This window comes from Anabrus simplex, chromosome 13 (genome assembly GCF_040414725.1).
Source record: "Anabrus simplex isolate iqAnaSimp1 chromosome 13, ASM4041472v1, whole genome shotgun sequence".
In the NCBI taxonomy this organism is placed as follows: Eukaryota; Metazoa; Arthropoda; class Insecta; order Orthoptera; family Tettigoniidae; genus Anabrus; species Anabrus simplex.
Window position 1 is genome coordinate 31683258 of NC_090277.1, and position 22333 is coordinate 31705590.

General features: G+C 40.7%; 1 protein-coding gene across 1 annotated transcript in view; it reads left to right on the forward strand.

The window, feature by feature from the left end:
• The window catches only part of LOC137502910 (oocyte zinc finger protein XlCOF6-like), a 53045-nt gene that overhangs the window by 25883 nt on the left and 4829 nt on the right, over window positions 1-22333 (forward strand). Inside the window, exon 2 of the mRNA XM_068230104.1 lies at window positions 6075-6157. Coding sequence (XP_068086205.1) covers window positions 6075-6157 — 83 coding nt within the window. The remainder of the gene's footprint in view (window positions 1-6074; window positions 6158-22333) is intronic.

The window sequence follows — 22333 nt, forward strand, 5'->3', positions numbered from 1 at the left end:
GTTCCAGAACACCGTCATCTACTTCTTTACCTTGATACTGGTGTTGGATATGTTCCTACCATATTTCTGTTTTGTGTTTTTTTTCCTACAAGTTTTTTCTATCTGAGCTCTTGTTGAAGGGATTTGCTCGGATACAATGGGAAAGGTGCATGTATGAAATGAGCCCAGTCGTTGGACTGCAGTTTGATAGGATTATCAGCAAGCTGTTGACTATATTCCTCCATATCCAATCCATCGGGACTGTCGTATCACCCATCACTTCTCTTTCTTACCCATTTTTCCTCTCTCCAAAGGCTTCCTTGATTTTCCTGCATGCAGTTTTTACCTTTCCGAAGGCCATAAAGTCGAACATCTTTGCACTTCTATTTCAGCCTTTCTTCAGAGATAGTTTTCTGTGATTTTCCACTTTTAAAACAGACAAACTCTGAAACTATACTGTAATTAACCCATTGGAACCTGACTGATAGTCTAACCTGCAGGGACAGAAAACTATATTTATTTTCAAAAGTTATGCTTTAATATTTATTGAGGATTTGTCAAAAAGTGGCATTTTTCCAAAGCTATGTACATTACAGATCAATGCCTAACTCTTCATTAATTGTTTGTCATTCTTCAGTAGTGAATCATCGTATGATATTTTTTGAAGCAGCCCTCCGGATGGAGTGGGACACCACATTTCCGACCTTGTTTTATGACCCTTGCGAAGTTTGCAGGACCTGGATGGATGTTTCTTTCTTTCTGTCTGTTGGAGGAATAGGCACCGGGGAATGTCGCCATACACTTGCCTGAAGCCGCAGGTGGCTGTCTTGACTGTGCGTTCTTCCTTTTTTTGTCGTATGCGGGGAGTAACACTCTGCAACAGTCACTCGGAAAATGCAGTGTTAAATTCTGCATAATGCAACCACCTGCCGTTAACCTTCATGAACACAACGTATGAATTGAGGATAGCCATATCCAATAGATACAGCATTATCTTTTTATAGCCCTTGGTAGTCCATGGGCGCCTTAACTCTGCGTTTGGTTCATCCCACAGCACCAGTTCTGCTTACGAAAAGTGGCCCACTTGGCACTCCGATCCTAGAAATAAATCTCTCCTGGCTTCAAAAATACTTTACGCAAGCCCATTTAAAGTTAGAGAATAGGTTGAGGTCGTTTCGGCCCCAAGGCCTCCAATCATTCGCTTGACCGGATGAGACTCGTTCGAGCACCAGCTCTCCTGAGGGAAACTTCGGAGGGAACCAGCTACTAGATGGTTCGAGTGTCTTTCGCCGCTATAGCGTCAGAATCGCTACGGACCTCCATCAGGGCTTCCCCTCACTTCGTCCTGGCCAGGCATAGTTCACCATCTTTCGGGTCCCGACGTGTTATCGGGAAAACATGCAAGGACCTGGTCTTGACGATGTACTGCATTATTTTTCCTGTTGTATCTCCAATACCCTTCGGTTTATTCACCACTTCCTCTCCTCTACCTCGTTTTCTTTGAATTTTCACAACAAAGTTCAAGTCCTTATCAACAGTTGAAAGTAAATGCATATCCTTTCTGTCTTTCCATTTTATGGTAAGAATATGATGAGCTGTCATTATAATACTCTCACCTTTCGTCAGTGTTACTGTGCGGAACTCTGGAGGCACGTTCGTCCCATTACAGCATACGGTACCCACAGGAGTAGTTCTATTCTCCAACAAGGTGAGAAAAAGTTCAGGAGAAACATACCAGTTATCAAGATATAATATATGACCTTGGTTCAAGTTTGCTTCCATTAGTTCCAACACTGCTGCTTTTGTAGCTGGTATAACACCCTCTTTGCCTTGTCCGGTATAAATGTTGAACTGGGAACAGTACCCAGAAGCACTTTCACAGAGTTCATAAATTTTCATAACAAAGCTAGCTTTTTTTGGAAGGACTGTATTGCACAAATGGGAGCCTACGTAGAAATTTCATAACATTGTCATCAATATCTGTATTTCTGTCAGGATTGTAGATATTCTGAAATTTTGTTTGCAAATATGAAATAACTGGTCTGAATTTTCTTAGACGGTCATTTGGATCTATAAACATGCCATCGGAAAAGTGCAGAAACCGTGAAATTTGACAGAATAGTTCAAATGTCATAGTCTGAAAATAATTTGCTTTCTAAACCTTCCTCTTAAACCAGCACAACTTTAGTTTAGGTTTTCTAACCTGACTCATGAGTATCAACAGCAAAACTATACACTTTTATCTCATCAACCGTGCAAGGACACCACTTACTGTCATATTTCAGACTGTTTCTCATCAACTTATTCGCCTGGAAGGCAGCATCATATCCATCGGTTCCTGTCGCAATCATTTCCCAGAACTCATCCCCAGAAAATGCGGAACACATCTAATACACAGTCTTCTCAAAGGAACGGCACTGAGAGCAGAATCACCAGTGAATGGAATGTTTTAGGTGTATTCAGTGTTGAAGAACTATCTTGTAAAGCAGTCCCACCACCTGGGTCTTCGTTTACATCGTCCATGCTGTCGTCATCACTAGAATCATTTTCCCTAACACTATCATTATTAATGTAAGAAATAGCACTGTCTTCTGAAGAAAAATCATTCTCATTATCATTTTCTAACCACTTTAAGATATCTACATAATCATCAGCCATGTTTGTTTACTAACAAGTGCAAGCAGATAGCATTTTTATACAGTATTCTGTGGTCTAAGGAAGGCGAGTTCCATTTAGAAGTTTCACTGAACTTCAGAGAGTAATCTACATGCGGCGCGAGACTTATCACTTGCTAGTAACTAAAACTACAAACGATTATAGGTTGGCACTAAACAGTTTGGTCCAAATTGGCGCGTATGGAACGCTTTCGTAAGTCGGCGCCAAGGCTGCTTCCTTCCCACTCCTAGCTCTTTCCTATCTGCGCCGGAGCACTATGAGGAAATTTGTAAATAGGAACTTATTGGACATATGCAAGGGTTGTAACTTTAATAGTAGCAAATATTCAGTTGCAACTCATACAAAAGGTATGAATGTTATACCAAGATTTACTGTCCTTCAGAGTAGTCACCATCAATGTGTGCATCTTGTTGCCAATGATGAGGACATCATAGGATGTCTATTGCAGCACTTGCTATGTTGGTAGTTCGAATTGAGCAATTTACTGCCTGACAAATCGCTGCAACTGTTGTGGAACAAAGGCCCCGAAGTGGTTCCTTGATCTTGTGAATCAAGCCAAAGTCATAGTGGCTTAAACCCGTGGATTATAGTATATGGTACAGCAATTCCCAGCTCCATCGACCGAACAAATCAGCCACGTTTGCACTGTATGCGGCCGAGGGTTGTCGTGGAAAATGATGGGTAATACGCATTGACGGTTGCTGTGGAGGAACATAGTGCGTTAGGATAAAACCATCACAGTCATACATGAGTATAACAATAACTTTCATATGGCTGGTGTTCTCATGAACTCTCAATTTTTGTGGTTTCCCGTAATTATGCAATTATTTCGATCAGCACTTCAGATGTGGCTCATACAGTTTAGCCCATCTCTCATCCAGCGTAACGATATGGCATTAGAAAACCTTTTCTTCATACTTACAGTACTCCAAATGGTTACGAGCAGCACCATGACGGGTACTCATTTCTGCATTTCCCTTGAATCATGCTGAACCCATTTTGATGAAATTTTTCTCATGCCCAGGTGTTCCTTCCAATATGAAGCACATTCGTATTAGCTAGCCCGGTGTCTCGGGCCAGCTCACATATCATATGACATCGAGCAGTGTCCATTAACACGACAAGAGCAAGCACTTCTCCTTCACTGACACTAGGATAACTACCTGACACACGTCTGCAACTTATTGGCATCCTTTGTTGAAGGCTTTTACCCACCGTGCCAGTCCTGTAAGGCTATGCAGTTTCCCTGCAAGCTTCCTGAAGACCTTGAGGACACTGCCGTGCTGTACGACCTCTGGTACATTCAATCTTCATCGAATATTCCATTGTTACTGTTTCAAAAACATCGTGACAACACTGTCTTAGATTGCCAGCTAACCCGATGCTGTGTTCTATATGCCAGTTTGCAGGCGTGTGATACGAGGAGGTAAGGTACAGTAGGTATGCATCTAACGTGTGCTGTCAGTGACATTATTAGATTCCATTGCACCGGGCGAGTAGGCCGTGCGTTTAGGAGCGTACAGTTGTGAGCTCTTATCCGGGAGATAGTGGTTTCGAACCGCACTGTCGGCAGCCCTGAAGATAGTTTTCCGTGGTTTCCCATTTTAAACCAGACAGATGCTGGGGCTGTACCTTAATTAAGGCCACGGCCGCTTCCTTCCCATTCCTGGGCCTTTCCTGTCCCATCGTCTCCATAAGACCTATCTGTGTCGTGCGACATAAAGCAACTAGCAAAAAAGAATTCCATTGCATGGCGTCTCTGCAGCAGTGTTGTCTCTATTAAAGTTCCAACCGTCTTATCTCCCATACTTCATTCATCTTCATATCCTAGAGCTAATTAAACATCATTTCTGTTTTCATCCACCTGTGGCCGACTTAATTATCATATGAACAGCCATTGAGAATATTTTGTGGATGTATCCGGAGAATCGCCTGTTTCAAGCGTGTTTCTTCTCATTAAGTTAATATAGATTTTTGCTTACAGCTTAGTTGTTGGGAACAAGCGCAGTTGACTTTCCGGTGTAAGATTTTATATTAAAGTCAATATAATTCTACATATGCTATGTGGCATATCCATCGATGCAGCCGATCCTGAAGAGACTCATCTGAGAAGAAATGAGCCTTGAAAAAAATTTCCAGGGCAGTGTTACCCATGTACTTTGGATCCTTGATTTCTTTTTGCAGCGTTTGAAATGGGAGTTTTTTCTCGTTTTACTGTTTGTTACTTTCAAAATATACCACATTAGTTATGATCCTTGACCTTTCATTAGTAAGATTTAGATTAGCGAATTCATTTGAATATTGCTCTATTGATGAAATACACATTGACAGTTAACTAAATTGAATCCCTTCACCTTTGTTAGAAAAGTGGAAAGTTCACTTGTGAGGAAGCCAAGTGTAAGGTTTCTCTCTTTCAAAAAACCGTTAGTTAACATTCATCTAACATTGCATACTATGTCAAGTGTAGACTACGTCAGTTGAATGATAATTTTGAAAAATATTAGGCTGTTCTGCTCATGTCTAGGAAACGTATTAGGTAGTTTTGAACTCTCTGAAGAGAGTCGTTTTAAGACCAAACCAAAACCCGTGGCCCTACAGCTCTGATGAGTATTACCCTGCCAAGCGACCTCTGCTCAGCCTGATGGCATGCAGTTTACAAGTCTATGTGTGATGAGCACAACAAATTTTCATGGCCATTACCTTGGCTCTTTAGACTAAGGGTTCTACCTCTCTATAAGTCAACACGTTCATTGTTCTCGTATAGCCTGACTCGACCAGCAACAAGCCATGAATGTATAGTAATAAGCTCTGACTTGTCTGAGAATCAATTCTGGGGCTTCCGGGTATGCGGTGTACTTGCTATCCGTAGTAAACGGGGTCAGCATTGTCCCTTAAAATCTGAATGTAAATGTTGTAAGTCTATTTTGATAAAGCCTTCAGATTGTCTAGAGTCAGTGGAAAGTCCAACAACTGACTATTTGCGTACGAACTTGAACATGGCAGGCAAGAGATTGACCTTTCTCTGGTTAAGATCCAATGTATGTCTGTTTGACAATCAGAGTCATCTGTGGGAACACAAGAAACAAACAAGTGACCAGTCATTTAAGAACACGTAACAGGATGAACACAATGACAGGAAGTTATAGGAAGCTGTTAAAAAATTGCAGAGATTATTGTTCTCCTTCAAGCTTTTCTTCTTCTTTTGCTCCCTCTTCCTGTGCTGTTCTCTTTATCCTATTATGAATGCCATTTCTTGTTATTCATATAATTTTGAATTGACAATTGTTTGTTTCCTTTTTACATTGGGAGATTAACTTGATATCTTTATTGTGCAACTATTCAGTTTACTTTGTCAGCTGTGTCTTGTCTATTTATAAACTTTTACTCTTCTTACTTTGTTTTGCATATTTGTTTTACAGCGTTCCACCAATATTAAGAATGAAATATGTGTAGATGAACCAACAGTTGGTCAGTTGGTCGCTTCTTTCAAGGAAGAAGACAAGTAAGTACTGTTTAACTTTATTTGATTTTACACGTCTAACCCTCGACAATATGGAATTTGCTCTTTGTGTTCAGTAGCTCCCTCTGCAGTCAAGATTTGGAGTGATGTCCTCAAAATCTCAATATCTTGGATTGAAGGCGAGCACAGGTCCATCCCGATCATTCTCGAATTCTGTCTCCTGTACTTCACTCATGGTCCGAACTTGTTGGTTTGATCGTGGCTCATAAGAAAATTCCACGAAATTAAAATAAGTCAGCTTGTAGTATCTAGTGATCAGCAGGCCGCCTAGTTGGCACCACTCGGTACCTGAGCCAGTACAATTATTACTATTACCATCCCAGTTCATTTCTCCATATTGTAACAGGTGTTCCTGGGGTGTCTGCTGGCCCATGACTTTGCTGTTGGCCATTCTTGCAACATTGCGAGTCTAGAGAATCAACCTGCTGTGAATTAGGAACTTGATTCTGTCTCCTTTCATACCTCTGTACATCTTTGCATTCTTCTATCGAATCCCCAATTTCCATCATTAGCTACACTTCGAAAATACTTTCTTCTGTTACATCCATATATTTACTGTTGCCTTTGGAGGCTTGTTAAGTTTCAACATATATTTACTGTTGCCTTTGGTGGCTTGTTAAGTTTCAAAGCCATCGAATACACTGGCTCGTATGATGGCATAGCACATTTTTATCTTCGTGTTGTTAGGTACATATTTTTTAATGTTGTTTCTGATGGAAGAATAACATCGGACACCTACCTGGATTCTTTCTTATGTTTCAAGGCCTGATTATTTGCAGTTGGATAACCATGTACTAAGTTTGCTTTCCATACTCAAAATTCGTTCTGACCTTTGAAAATTTGATCCTGGGATCCAGTGGCTGAAAGTCCAGCAATGATCCACAGAGGCTGGTGTGTTATTTTACATCATCTATGTTTTGTTTATTCTTCTTCACCTCCAGCACTTCATTATAAACACTGCTCCATGCAGTTTGGAGATATTTAATTGTCTAAGTGTCAAGTCTTAATTGCTCTGTGACATTTATCTTGGCCTTCTGTTGCTCTTTCATAGTCCTTGTTCATGCATCTGACATGGTAAGTAGTAGCTCGTTTCTGCACAATCTGCTGATCACAGGCAATGTATGGTAGTAATTGAACCATGCTTCCTTAGCATGTTTCTTTAATTCAAATGATTTGTGTTGCTAATGCAATGGTTTGATATGCAAATGAGTTCTGTCTACCTCTATCCAAATGACTTATCTACACTGACTGACAGAGCAAATGCAACACCAAGAAGGAGTGGTTCGAAAGGGATGAAAGTTGGGGAAAAAACAGAGACGGCACGGACGAATAATTGATGTTTATTTCAAACCGATATGCAGGTTACACAATGGGCACGGCATCGACTCAGTAGGATGTAGGACCACCGCGAGCGGCGATGCACGCAGAAACACGTCGAGGTACAGAGTCAATAAGAGTGCGGATGTGTCCTGAGGAATGGTTCTCCATTCTCTGTCAACCATTTGCCACAGTTGGTCGTCCATACGAGGCTGGGGCAGAGTTTGCAAACGGCGTCCAGTGAGATCACACACGTGTTCGATTGGTGAGAGATCCGGAGAGTACGCTGGCCACGGAAGCATCTGTACACCTCGTAGAGCCTGTTGGGAGATGCGAGCAGTGTGTGGGCGGGCATTATCCTGCTGAAACAGAGCATTGGGCAGCCCCTGAAGGTACGGGAGTGCCACCGGCCGCAGCACATGCTGCACGTAGCGGTGGGCATTTAACGTGCCTTGAATACGCACTAGAGGTTACGTGGAATCATACGCAATAGCGCCCCAAACCATGATGCCGCGTTGTCTAGCGGTAGGGCGCTCCACAGTTACTGCCGGATTTGACCTTTCTCCACGCCGACGCCACACTCGTGTGCGGTGACTATCACTGACAGAACAGAAGCGTGACTCATCGGAGAACACGACGTTCCGCCATTCCCTCATCCAAGTCGCTCTAGCCCGGCACCATGCCAGGCGTGCACGTCTATGCTGTGGAGTCAATGGTGGTCTTCTGAGCGGACGCCGGGAGTGCAGGCCTCCTTCAACCAATCGACGGGAAATTGTTCTGGTCGATATTGGAACAGCCAGGTTGTCTTGCACATGCTGAAGAATGGCGGTTGACGTGGCGTGCGGGGCTGCCACCGCTTGGCGGCGGATGCGCCGATCCTCGCGTGCTGACGTCACTCGGGCTGCGCCTGGACCCCTCGCACGTGCCACATGTCCCTGCGCCAACCATCTTCGCCACAGGCTCTGCACCGTGGACACATCCCTATGGGTATCGGCTGCGATTTGACGAAGCGACCAACCTGCCCTTCTCAGCCCGATCACCATACCCCTCGTAAAGTCGTCTGTCTGCTGGAAATGCCTCCGTTAACGGCGGCCTGGCATTCTTAGCTATACACGTGTCCTGTGGCACACGACAACACGTTCTACAATGACTGTCGGCTGAGAAATCACGGTACGAAGTGGGCCATTCGCCAACGCCGTGTCCCATTTATCGTTCGCTACGTGCGCAGCACAGCGGCGCATTTCACATCATGAGCATACCTCAGTGACGTCAGTCTACCCTGCAATTGGCATTAAAGTTCTGATCACTCCTTCTTGGTGTTGCATTTGCTCTGTCAGTCAGTGTACTTCCATGGCTGCGCTAGTGAGCGCAGCACTGTTCACAATATGTACTAAAGATCGTTCCTTTTACGAGACTAGTTTCATCTTCTTGGAGTCTTATCTTTGCCTTTGTCTACATGAGACGTATTAACAATGCCGCCCATACGGACCGGAATTGCATTCCTATGTTTCATATGGATATTTGTTATATTAAAACAAGTTCCTACTGCATTCTTTTGGTAAGATAAGTATGAATATTACAGGTATGTTGGTCTTAGTTTTTAACTTTGATTTTACGAATGTTTGCAATACATTCTTCATGGTCATCGATAACTGATCGATGTTTTTCTTTCTGCTTCGCTGCGTGAAACATCTGTGTGAGTGCGTATGGTCGATATTATGATCATGATATCTTGGTAACTTTGGTCTCCGATTGATTACATATTTCGTGCACTACGTTTATTACACTTCGCCACCAATGATTGTAGGCCTACGCCCTTCGAGTCGACTAGAAGCTTTCATTCGGGTCGTTTGAAGGGCGGACCTGATGGGGTTTTGGTAAGTGATTCTCTCTGATTTTCCGGTGTGAAATGTTTGAGAAGTATGCACGCTACTGATCGATATATGTGAGACCTAACTGTGTGACAAGGTGAGTCATATTATTTGAATTGGTGTTTGACTTTCAACTCGAGCGGCCGCTCGCATAATTACTTCCCGATACCGGCATATTGTGAATGTTGGAAGGAGTGTTGGGGATTGGGTGAAGTGAAAAGATGAGCACTTGTGAATTTTAACTTTTCTCCACATTGCACAAGGATAATTGGTGGTATGTTATCAAGGCCAAAAGCAGCATGTGGTCGAGTATTTTGTAGGCTGTTAATTACCTCGATCTATGTGAAGTAAAGGATGGAGAGGGAGAGTGGTAATGGCTTAGCTGTGTTTGGGTACATACTTGTACTTTCCCTGGCTCATTATAGCCCCCTTTTAATTTCTCACTGAACGTTGAGGCAATGGCCTTGGACTTGGACTTGGAACAAGATTTTGGCTACACATTTTGTTAATGGTACTAGGGAGTTGGTGTAACGTTTAATACTGATAGGGGCCTGCCCTTTTTTTGTACTCCTTGGGCGTGTGGGCTTTGATGGAGTGTAACAGAGGGTTGTTGTTGTGAGGATAGTGGTGCGAATAGAAGTATGATATGAATGAAGTTATTCTCGTAAAAAGATAGAGTTGAATTCAGCCGTGTGCACGGCAGAGGTATAAATGCATGATGTAGCGAGATCATTACAAAAAACTGCGAGCTAGTTACAATACTTATTGGGTGTTAGAAAATGGAAATGTTCAGCTCACACCACGACTTTAAGTTGATCATTCGAGGAGGTACGTTATGCTGTAATCCATTTATTTTAGTTTGATTACTGGTTTTCAGTTCTTTTATGCTTCATATCTACTTATTCAATAAACCTTCATTTTAACTAACTCATTTTCATTCAGAGTAGCGCTTGGTATTTTTCCTTGTTCTTTAATAACGAATGACATCTCCAGTTTGGGGCTGTTTTCTGCCTTTCCTGTTCGAAGTCCACGCCTCGAATCTCCTTACTTGCGTTTCTTCCTGGGTTAATTACCAACGACAAGGGAGGGGTTCAGTACATAATGCAAAACACCACTCATTCACTCGTCACAATATTCCAAGGACTATCAAATCAATAAAACTGAAATACGGTCATGAGTAAGAGGTAAGCAACCTATATGAGAAATGCATACTGGTACGGTTAAATTGAGTACACAAAAGCAAAATTAGGGGTTGTTTCAGAGCGAGAGGTTGCCCTCGGCATCTTCGGTGTTCAGGCAGGTGGAAAGTATATTCTGGGATGAAATGTTAGCAACACTGCCTCTTGTCTGGCTGTGTTGGATGAAAGTGAAGGAATCAAATGTTTGGTTTTGCAAGAATGTTATTCTCGAATATGTAAATCTCCAGCCCATCGCAACAAAACCAGAAAATAGTCCAAGATGGTGGCAAGCATCTCCGTAGTGATATGAGTTCTCCATGTTTGTGTCGTGTTTTAATGGTATGAAGTGTTACAACATCTGCAAAAACAGTATCAAAGTACTCCTTGACAAACAGAGCATTGTATACAGATGTAGAAATTAATAAGTGCTTATTAGTAGTATCTAAATGTGAGATTAATTCCTGGGCGTGGTGTAGAAGTGAAGGTCTACAGTCCACCGCAGGAATGGGTAAAAGATGTCTGGGGGTTAGGGAAGCAGAGGGAACAAGGTTGCCAAGCTGCCCGTATCATTACTCTACCTTGGGATGTGTTCAGTTGCACTTAGTGGAGATGTGGAATTGAACCCAGGACGAAACTCAGAAGTCTCATTGAAATGCCTGTGTAACATGTGTAATGCTAAACATCATGTGAATCAGCTATTTGTGACGTGTACATTATTTTACTCGCCAGTCCAGAGAACATGTGCAATGATTAATACAGCTCTACTGTAGAAAATCAACTCGGGGGTGGAGACGTGGTCATGTTGGAAATATAGTTCACCTCAATCTCAGAATAATTTTTAACGTAACATCATGAAGTGTAAATATTGATGTTAGGAACTCAGAATATTGGACTGCACATAACAGGAGAGTTACTGTGTTTTGATTTAATGCTCACAGCCTGAAATTTGTGAAGCGTTAACAGGCAGTTCTGGCCACTCCTGCTTGTTTAGACCCACCAATAGCGTGTGTTAGTTAATCCTGTCTAAATTCGTCAATGTATGAAATAGAATTGGTACCTCAATTATGCACAGTATTTAGGATACCTCAGGGGAAGGAGCACTTATTGCCATGAAACCCGAATTCAACCCTGTGCGTTTTGAGCAGAATGAAGGCAAAATTTATTTTGGGTGGAATTCACATTCGCTGGAAGCAAGTTCCTCATGAGTTCCATGTACTGAGCACCGAATCTCCCCCACCCCACGAGCCATCAGTAAGGATTTTTTTGCTTTTGGTTTTTACGTTGCATCGATACAGATAGGTCGTATAGCGACGATGGGACAGGAAAGGGGTAGGACATGGAAGGAAGCGGCCGTGGCCTTAATTAATGTGCAGCCCCAGCATTTGCCTGGTGTGAAAATGAGAAACCACGGAAAACCATCTTCAGGGTTGCCAACAGTGGGGTTCGAACCCACTATCTCCCGAATACTGGATACTGGCCGCACTTAAGCGACTGCAGCTATCGAGCTCGGTAATAAGGAATTACTACTGTCTCTAAGCCCTGTACAAAATATACAATATTGATTCTCAAGTATCTAGATGGCTCGTGATTATACCTTGGAAATGTTCTGGCAGCACGATCGCCCTCACATCCTGCCTCTTCCCATCCGTCCATTAGCAACAGCATTCATTGTAGATTTCTACGTGTTCCTTGAACAACGAAATACTGAACAAACCCGTATAATGAAAACATTTGTCCTTACAAACCCTCCATCCTCAGTACTGAAAACAGAAGTAATCCTCTGTTCCTCCGAACACCTAGCAGTTACAGCTACCATAAAATACAATAAACCACCATTAAAAGGATGTAATAGAGAAGTCTATTACTACAAGAAAGCTGGCTGGGAACTGCTATCATAACTAAGAAGGCATCTACCCATCATAACCAAGAAAAACTCTCCATAGATCACATAAGAAGTAGTCAAAGTGATATGCAAAAGGAATATACTTTACAGGAAACGGAAACAGGATACAAGCAATCTTAAGTGGGACAAATATAAATGCGTGAGGAATACCACCAAGGAACTCACCCACGAACGACATAAACAAGATAAGTAACAACTGCATAGACATGTGTTAATACTTTAATAGCAAACGCGCCAAATCAGCACAAAGTGCATTCTACTCGAATGACAATAGTTGCCTCCCCCTAGGCCATTGCCTCAACGTTCAGTGAGAAATTTAAAGGGGGCAATAATGAGCCAGGGAAAGTACAAGTATGTACCCAAACACAGCTAAGCCATTACCACTCTCCCTCTCCATCCTTTACTTCACAGAGATCGAGGTAATTAACAGCCTACAAAATACTCGACCACATGCTGCAAAGTGGAGAAGCATTAGCTCCCTCGGAGTGGACCTTGGAACTTAATGGGGGCTACTCATTGTACTGATGAGACTAGGGGCATGCTGTAAGGCTTAATACGTATGCTTTACTCGTAGAGGGGAAACATTGGATGGTGATCTTCAGGACTCGGTGCTGGACTTGGAACAAGATTTTGGCTACACATTTTGTTAATGGTACTAGGGAGTCGGTGTAACGTTTAATACTGATGGGGCGTAATGGAAGGCAAGCTGATGGAGTCGGAGTAGAACTTGTAGTTATATACAATATAGTGAGTATACATTGTTTATATGGGACTAGGGAGGTGATGTAAGGCCTAAAAATTTGAATTGCTTACATGGACGTAATGGAGGTTGATCTCCGGTTCACAGAGCTGAGCGACCACGGAGTCACTCACTTGTGGATTTTAACTTTTTGACCATATAGATTTGAACTTTAGAGACTTTTAATTGCATACCAGAATGTTTACATTAAAGATTAAAGCTTTGGGCTCAGAACTTAAGAATGTGTTGAATGATAGCTATCAGCTCTGTGTAGACTCACTAAAACTAACTTAGGAGTTGAGTGCTAGCTTTACGATTCTGGAAAACTGCACTGTCATCAGCCTAAAAGGCTGATTTAGGAATGATAGTCAGAAGTGGACTTATAAACTTAATGGAATATCGAGTTTATAGAGACCAACTAGGCCGAGAAGATGTCATCTAATTCTAAATACTGAGTTGTTAAGATAGTTGAGGCGCTAGCCCTCTGACCCCCAACTTGGACGGTTCGATCCTAGCTCAGTCCCGTAGTATTTGAAGGTGTTCAAATATGTCAGCCTTGTGTCAGTAAATTTGCTGGCACATAAAAGAACTCCTGCAGGACTAAATTCCGGCACTTTGGCGTCTCAAAAAACCGTAAAAGAATAGTTAGTGGGATGTAAAGCCAATAACATTATTATTATTTTATTATTATTATTATTATTATTATGATTATTATTAATTCTAAATATGGTACAAACACCCATCTATCTTCCAAGTTTGGTAAACTGCCTAGGTGAGGGGTAAGACTGTTCAAAACTATATGGTCATCAGCAATGAGCAGTCATTAATGAGCAAGGGTCAGTGAAGCATGACTTAATGAGCAGGGTCTAATAAAAATTGCAAATGATAGGGGGCAATTGATCTAGGGCTTATTAGCAGTTACTAATGTGTGCAGGCTAATGAGCAGTGACTAAAATGTGTGGATTAACGAGGTGTGATTACAAGTTTTTTTTTTTTTACATTTTATGCAACCATTTTCTTACAACTCAGTTAAGTTTATATTCGTGAATATAATTATGTGTTAATATAGCCTGTACAAAAACTCGAAAACTCAATTTCGGCCAAAAAATGTTAGAAATGTTATGTTTTACATCTTTAGTTATGTAGCATTATTCGATAGAACGACTACTAACGCTGTTATATAAGAATTAAATTTTATACTTCCCCCTAAACTACCATTTTAGCTAGCCTACTATTTCGGGTGTCTCTCTTGCTTTATCTAGTCTTGAGACCTGCTCTACGGATAGAGTTGGAGATATAACCCCAAGGGATGTAGGTTATTGCAGAGTCTGCAACATGATAGTGTACTGTATGCTACAGAAAAAAGAAAGGTACTGTATTGACTGTATTACTCTGTAATACCCATACAATGTCATTCTTGCACTATTTCTAGAATCTCTGCTTCATACCTTGTGTAATGACAATCTTGATTGGCTCTTTTCTGTTACAAGCGTTCTACGAGTAGGTTGGGATCTTACTTTGTATATCTACATATGGTAACAGAGGCTTGTTGTTCACATTTCGGACTAAGTGCAGACAGTTGATATGTAGAAAACTATATTTAACCTGCTTTTTTGTGAAAAGGCATTTAGACCTTCTCGGTTGTATTCTTTTTCATCGCCTTATTCAGTATGTACGTCATCCTGCTTCTCTCCTTGTTTAGATGTTTGCACTGCGATAGATATTGTAATAGGAATAAAATTAACAACTCTTATGGTATATACCATTGATATCTTTTGCTTCCTCTTATTTATCTTGCTTTTCTTCCTCTTGAGATGTGAGCAAAGGAACAGAACTTGTAAATCTAGACAATGAAGGAGAGTTTGAAATATTTTGTAAAGGTTTACTATTCATGAATAAATAAATATATATATAAATAAATAAATAAATAAGTTAAATTATCTGGTAGAATATGTTTGGCCGGGCTGAGTGGCTCAGGCGGTTAAGGCGCTGGCCTTCTAACCCCAACTTGGCAGGTTCGATCGTGGCTCAGTCCGGTGGTATTTGAAGGTGCTCAAATACGACAGCCTCGTGTCGGTAGATTTACTGGCACGTAAAAGAACTCCTGCGGGACTAAATTCCGGCACCTCGGCATCTCCGAAGACCGTAAAAGTAGTTAGTGGGACGTAAAACAAATAAGATTATTATTATTATTATTGGAATATGTTTGAGCTCTTTAAAATTCTTTCTCATTGAATCTACACTAGAAGCTTCTTCATGTTGCTGTTGGAAGGGTTCTAGACCAGACATTTACATTGTTTGCACCCGAAAAATTGCACTACACATCACCTTATGAGACTCTTGTGTCCCCCCCAGAGAAAGGTTCTTCCACAATCTTTGTAAATATAACCTGGGTAAGTTGTTTCATGGTAGATGTTTTCCTAATGACAGAGAGAGCCAAAGAGAGATGAACCAGTATTTTTAGTTTAATATTTATTTCATTCTCTCCACTATGGGAGTGGGTCATCAATCTAACAAATGGACTCCTTGGCCCATATTTATAGATATTTTATGAAAGTAAATATTTTATGGAAGTAAATTTTAAAAAAATCTTCTACTTCTGTATAACACGTCAGAAACAAAAATAGTTTTCTTTGTTAAAGCATTGAATCACTAGAAAAATAATAACAGAACAAAAACCATTGTTTTTCTCATAGTGAAACAATGTTAAATATATATTTTATATTTTTACTCAGATACATTTATATATATTTTAAATATTAGTATACAATCGATGACAAAATTATTAACCAGTTCTTCTCCATGTGAATAAGCGAAGTTTTCATAATTTCTCAGGGAAACAAAAATAATAAGATGAAACTTGCCCAGAAATATGTGATCTGTATTTCTCCATAATTCCTTTTTGAATTTAAATGTATCTATGGTCTGACTCGGAAGTGGGAATAGGAGGTGTGATTTGTATGGCTTTGAATCCCCAGGTTTGACCTAACCGCCAGGGTAGGAGGTTGATAAGTTTGGTCCAAATGTCCGTTCAATTGAAGATGATTTTAAAACGTTATGCCTAGATAGGTAAATGTGGTAGTTACAGCAGAGGGTTGATTATTTAAGGTTAAAAAGAGTTTGTTATTCGGACGATATCTACATTTATTATTAGGAAAAATTATACATTTTTTGCTTACATTAATTTTGATTTGTCAGAGATTGAGCCATTGTTCGAGTTCATTGAAATTGGCTTGGAGACGGGATTTCAAGGATCGGTTATTGGATTTCACAGCCAGTATTGCCGTGTGCTCAGCAAACTGACACAATCAAGGTGGGGGTAGACGTTGGGTAATATTGATACAAAACAGGACATACAAAAGTGGTGACAGAGGGATACCTTTCTGTACTCCTGCTTTATTTGGAAAGGTGTAGGTAAATGTGTTATGGATAGTGATTTTGGCTAGGAAATGGGTGATTGTCATTGGAACTGGGAGGTTATGGAGTTTATATATCGATCTGTTGAAAGGCATTCTGAACATCAAGACTGGTAAGTGCTTTGCGTATGTTTGTATGTAAATATTTTGTGATGATACAGATATATGAAAGACATGGTCATGTATGGAGTGCTGAGGACAGAAAATGCCGTGTTACTGAGGTATGAGATGGAGGGAATCGAGATAGGTATATATACAGTGATCTAGGACGATTTCTAAGATTTAGGAACATTCTATTAGAAGATAATGGAACAATATGGATTTAATTTGGATGGTAGTTTTTTGGGTTTGCAAAATAACAAAATTTTGGCATGTACCCAATTTGGGGGAGTGAGAAGAACCCAGTATGGAGTATTATAGTGTATACTAGTTGTTGTACCCGTGCTTCGGTACGGGATTCTCAGAAAGACTGTCTTTGTGGTTTTCCTAACTGCAGTTAACTTAGGCTATTACAGAAACGTCAGTAGGAATGTAGGGATTAAAAGCAATGTTATAAAATACTCGCTCAAATGAAAAACCGCACTTTTTCTCACTTCTAACGAACAGTACTACGATGCCGATCTAACAGTCCAAAGTTCCAGTACTCGAATAACCAGGCCGCAGACAGTCGTGAACACTCCTCTGCCATTATTCCGTTAAATATACACACTGCTCATTTCAATCAGTGACTCAGGGTAGGGATTGAATAGCTCAAATGCTGTGATGAACCAGTTCGTTACGTACCGTAGTGCCAGGAAAATTATGAACCATAGGAATGGCATGCTTAAGAAGAAAATTATCTAACTCCCCAGCTACTTCCCGCCAATATCTAGGCAGGCTTTTATACTCGGTACGACCGAGCGACTTGGCCAACAGCTCTGAAGGTGGTTTTCCGTAGTCACCCATTTTCACACCAGGCAAATGCTGGCGCTGTACCGTAATTAACGCCAGGGCCGCTTCCTTTCCACTCCTAGTCCTTTCCTATCCCATGTCGCCGTAATACCTATCTGTGCGGGTGCGACATAAAGCAAATTAAAAAACCGCAGTATACAGCAGTAATCTCATCTGTCGGACATGACTGGCAACAGAAGACACGAAGCACATCACAAAAACAATGGTCAATGTAATGTTATTGTTGTTCAGTGTTATGAGCCTTCTGTATTGTAGGTCTTCATATTTAGTTTTCTCTCGACTCTGTGATATTAAGGCGTCTTACCAAGTTATTTATAGCGTAGACTGTAGTTCCTTATTCCCCGACTTTACATAACGATTTTCATTAAATTCTGTTTACCCATTTTCTCGTCCCTTTGCGCTGATATGGACTTAGCAAGAAAAATACAAATTCATGAATATCTCTGGTATCATAGCCGGCACGGTAAAATGTATAAGACATAAATGATCGGAAATTTAATACTGCATAACTTTAGTAATGTAGTATTTGTCGATAGGACCAGTATTAAGAGTAATATTTGAGAATAAAACTTTAGGCCTTCTCCTAAACTACCATTCCACTCAGCGTGAAAAAAATATTTATAGCCTAGATTGTAGCAACTTATTTCCCGACTTTTCATACCGATTTTCATTAAGATAGGACCATTAATAACATAAAAAAAATTGAGAATTTAAATTTAGGCCTTCTGCTAAACTACCATTTCATTCAGAGTGAATAAGATTATTTATGGCCTTGGTTGTAGTGACTTACGTCCCGACTTTGCATACCGATTTTCATTGAGATAGGACCACTAATAACATAAATATTTGACAATTAAATTTTAGTCCTTACCCTAAACTATTATTTCTCTCAGCGCGTATAAAATTATTTATGGCCTATATTGTAGCGACTTATTCGTGGACATTACATACCGATTTTCATTAAATTCTCTTCAGCCTTTTTCTCGTGATGCGTGTACATCCATGCAGACAGATAGACAGAAATTACGGAAAATTAAAAAGTGCATTTCCTTGCTACTATTGCCACGACCGATACAGAAATATAATCCCTTTTTAAATTCTGAGCAATATACAGACAAAACTCTTATTTAATATATATAGACTTTTTGTGGAGTTGTAGGAAGGGATGTGGGGCTTCTTTTATGTGGCGGTAAGTAATTTGATCTAGTCCAGTGGCAGTGCTCTTTTTAGTCCTGAGCGCGTCTTTTATATCTTAGACTGCAATAGGGGCATTTGGGGGATGTTGAGAGTCAAGAGCTGGAGGTAGGGCAAAGAGGATTTTGTGTGATATCCGAATATTCCGATATTGCATCGTGGTCAGGATGGTAGATATTGGGATCGGAAGATGATGAGAAAATTACATTATAATGATCTGCAAAGATGTCAGTCATTGTTGTATTATCATGAGTGCAGATTTGTTATGTATTATTGGATAATAGGGGTAGGACTGCCTTATTTTTGTCAGTTCTTTTAACTTGTTCCGTTATTTGCGGGCGTCAGTTGTGTTGGATAATTCAGTGCACTTGCCCACGCTTTTATTTTAAAAGCCTTGATGAATGATCAAGCATCTCTAAGAGTGGTTATGAATATTTGGATCAAACTGTCGAAGGTACGCCTTGTAATATTCGTGGGAATATTTTAATATTTGGAGTGCTTAGGGTGGGATGGGAGGTGTGGTGAGGAATATAGTCGATTGACAATATTTAGGGGTGATTCTAATTCCTTAACTTGTTAGTTATGTTGCTATGGGTTTGTTAGTACATTTGTTATTGTTAGTAGGGCAGGGACATGGTCATGTCCCATTGAAGGTAGCATGGTGATGTCACAGTTCGTTGCTATGTTAGGGCTGAAGATCGGTAATTCAGGGTTCGTATTTGATGTAGGGCGGGTTGGGGGAAGGGAACGTTAAGTCAACACCCTGGATATCATTTAATAGTTAATCGTAAATAGCTTGTTGTTGTTGTTGTGTATTTGACTATTGTTAAAATCTATGATCGTAATGAAAATAGTGTATTAGCGATCGGTATATTCTACTAATTTCTGGGGTGGGGAATAGCCAAGACGTATATAAATTGTTGCTAAAGCTATTATCGTATTTCCAATTATTATTTTTACTTTTAAGTTTTCAGATAGATTTCCATTTAAAGAATAATATTGTTGTTCTGAAGGGATGGATTTATTAATATTAATTGCTACCCCTCCGCGACATCTGTTAGGGAAGCAGTCACTTGACCCTTAAAGAATACACATTATCGTAATAATCTTTCACTTACAACAATGGACTAGGATCAAGGAGGAATAATGCACAGTGCATTCATGTCCCAGAGAACGTTCCGTCAAAGTGAGTCTGGAAGATTATCATGCTGCTAGCTGGATCTGATACAGAACATTAGGACGTTGGAATGGGAGAATATTCTGGAGCTTCATAGTGATGATATGCATAATGTTCTCCGTGGAAGGAGGGAACGAGTGAAATGGGAGGGTGGGGTGCTGTGTCAGTTGGTGTGGCAAAGTGGGAAAGGTTTGGCGTTTACCCTTGCATGTAACTCAGAAACATGGATGATCTTCACTGCAAGTGTTGCATTTCAGTTATCCCTTTTCCTGCAAGCACTTGAGGTGTGTTGACCACTACAAATCGCACATACATTCTAAAGAAAGCAATACTAGGATGATCATAGAATTGGCTGCGATCGCAGTGTCCGTGCTGTGGTCAAGATGACCAAGGGGCCTCCACATGATATCGCTTCACGTAGAATATCAAACCATCCCTCAGAACTGGTTTAATATTGCCATATTCCAGGACAGGATACGCATCAGCGGGGTGTATCCGTTAGAATTCCAGCTCCGAATGGCCCCCAATATTTGATGTCTCTGTTTCTGGAGATGGCCTGCGATAACGTCCTCCGTGTTGCTGCTATCAAGCGCATGTGCCACAAGTAACCAGGTGGAGGCTGGACGCAAAACGGTTAGTTGCGCCGCATTGTTGAGCCAGGTTCTGTGCTGCAGGATGTGTCCAAAATGCGCCTGTCCTATTTTGTTGACTAGTGCTGTATAATAGTTTTAGAAGTTTTGATGGTGTGGCCATCTTTGCTCAACTGAATTTCTAGAAGGTAATCTCGTGTGGCATTGGGCAGAAGTCTGGTGATGGCATAGTAGAGTGGGAGCGAGTGGTTGATATCTGGGTTCAGACTTCTCATCTTCACTATGTAGTATGGGCCAGGAAGACCAGTGTTTGTTGTTGTGCCACTGCGTTGTTGTACTTTGTGTGTTCAGTGCGGGGTTCTTTGCTGCCTCTGTGTAGCTCCTGATATTTAATGGCATAAATACCAACGAGCGTTTCGCAGCTGGTAAACGGAACTCTGCCAGAATATCGCTCTGATGTTGAGAGGTGATGTGCCGCCAGATTGAGAGTGGTGTGAGTGTTCTGCCAATTAATGCAAGTGGTATTTATTCCTGTGGAGCAACAGCAAGCTACATGCAATGATTTTGGCTTGGAGGATCACTGTCTTCCAGGCTCCTACCCTGCTTCCCTGCATTCTCATCCATCGCAGTTTGTTGTCGTCACGGTGGTGTAGAAAATCCAGGCACCATGGATGAAGCTCTTCCCGCAGGTGGTATATTTCTGACTGATGGTGCTCCCTGTTGGTTTCTGTTGAAGTCGTTATGTCCCAGCTCATAGTTGCCTTGCCATACAACTCAATATCATAGAATATAAACTGCATGGTTTTGATGCGTATTGAATTGTGATAACATCAATAATTAAACTTACGTTTTAATGGTCCTCCTTTTCAATTCTACGTAGTCTACGCACATTGTGTAATATAGGATTTAAAATTTTGACCATTAGAACATAAGTTTAATTATAATAGTATAATAGTATAGGTTTAATTATAATATAATATATATAATCATAATAAGTTTAATTATAATAGTCGATTCTCGTGATGAACCGATTCTCTGTCAAAATATTATACGAATACCAGTTTGCTAAGTGAGGACGAGTGATAACACATTTATCTGCTATGGGATTTGCAGTTCTTGGGGTTCAAATCTCTATATCAGAACTCATAGATTCAGGGTTTGTTTCTTAATGGTGGTTGTGAGGAAGGCATTGATTTTAATCTGAATGGATAAAGAATAATTTTATCAGTAATTCATTTAGGTCTAATCGATAACGGTGTAAGTTTGATTGTCTGTTAAGAGGTTTGAGAGATATCTGAGGTTTACTCAACTTTGTAACGGAAATGAGTACCGAGTACTCTGTCCACAAGGAGAAGGTAAAGCGCTACTAAGTCTTTGAGGAGGAGTTTCACACTACAGATACGTTATGTTAACTATCTTCTGAGCTGCGCATTTGAACTTACCACCCCTCGAGTGCACGTTCTTAGATATAGGACCTAAGAATCATGTAGCAAACTCTTCTCTATGGAGGAGGATCGCACGCCGACTCCGGCATGCAAACAGGCTGATGCAGTATCGAACGTTGGAACTCCAAGCTAAGTTGTATGTTTTATCCTAAAGTTCTTTCTATTTTACCCTGCATAGTGACGTCATTAAAGCACTGCCAATCGGATCCACGGATTGTTTTGAATTCGTACTAATTTGTCATCATCATTCACTTTAGATTCTTGTCAACTAATTTGTGTTGATGCTTTAATTATCGTTTCATTTTGTTGCACCTCGTACCAAAAGGGCCTGGTTACCTAGCGGGTAGGCCCCTTTAAACAAGAAATCATTGATCTAG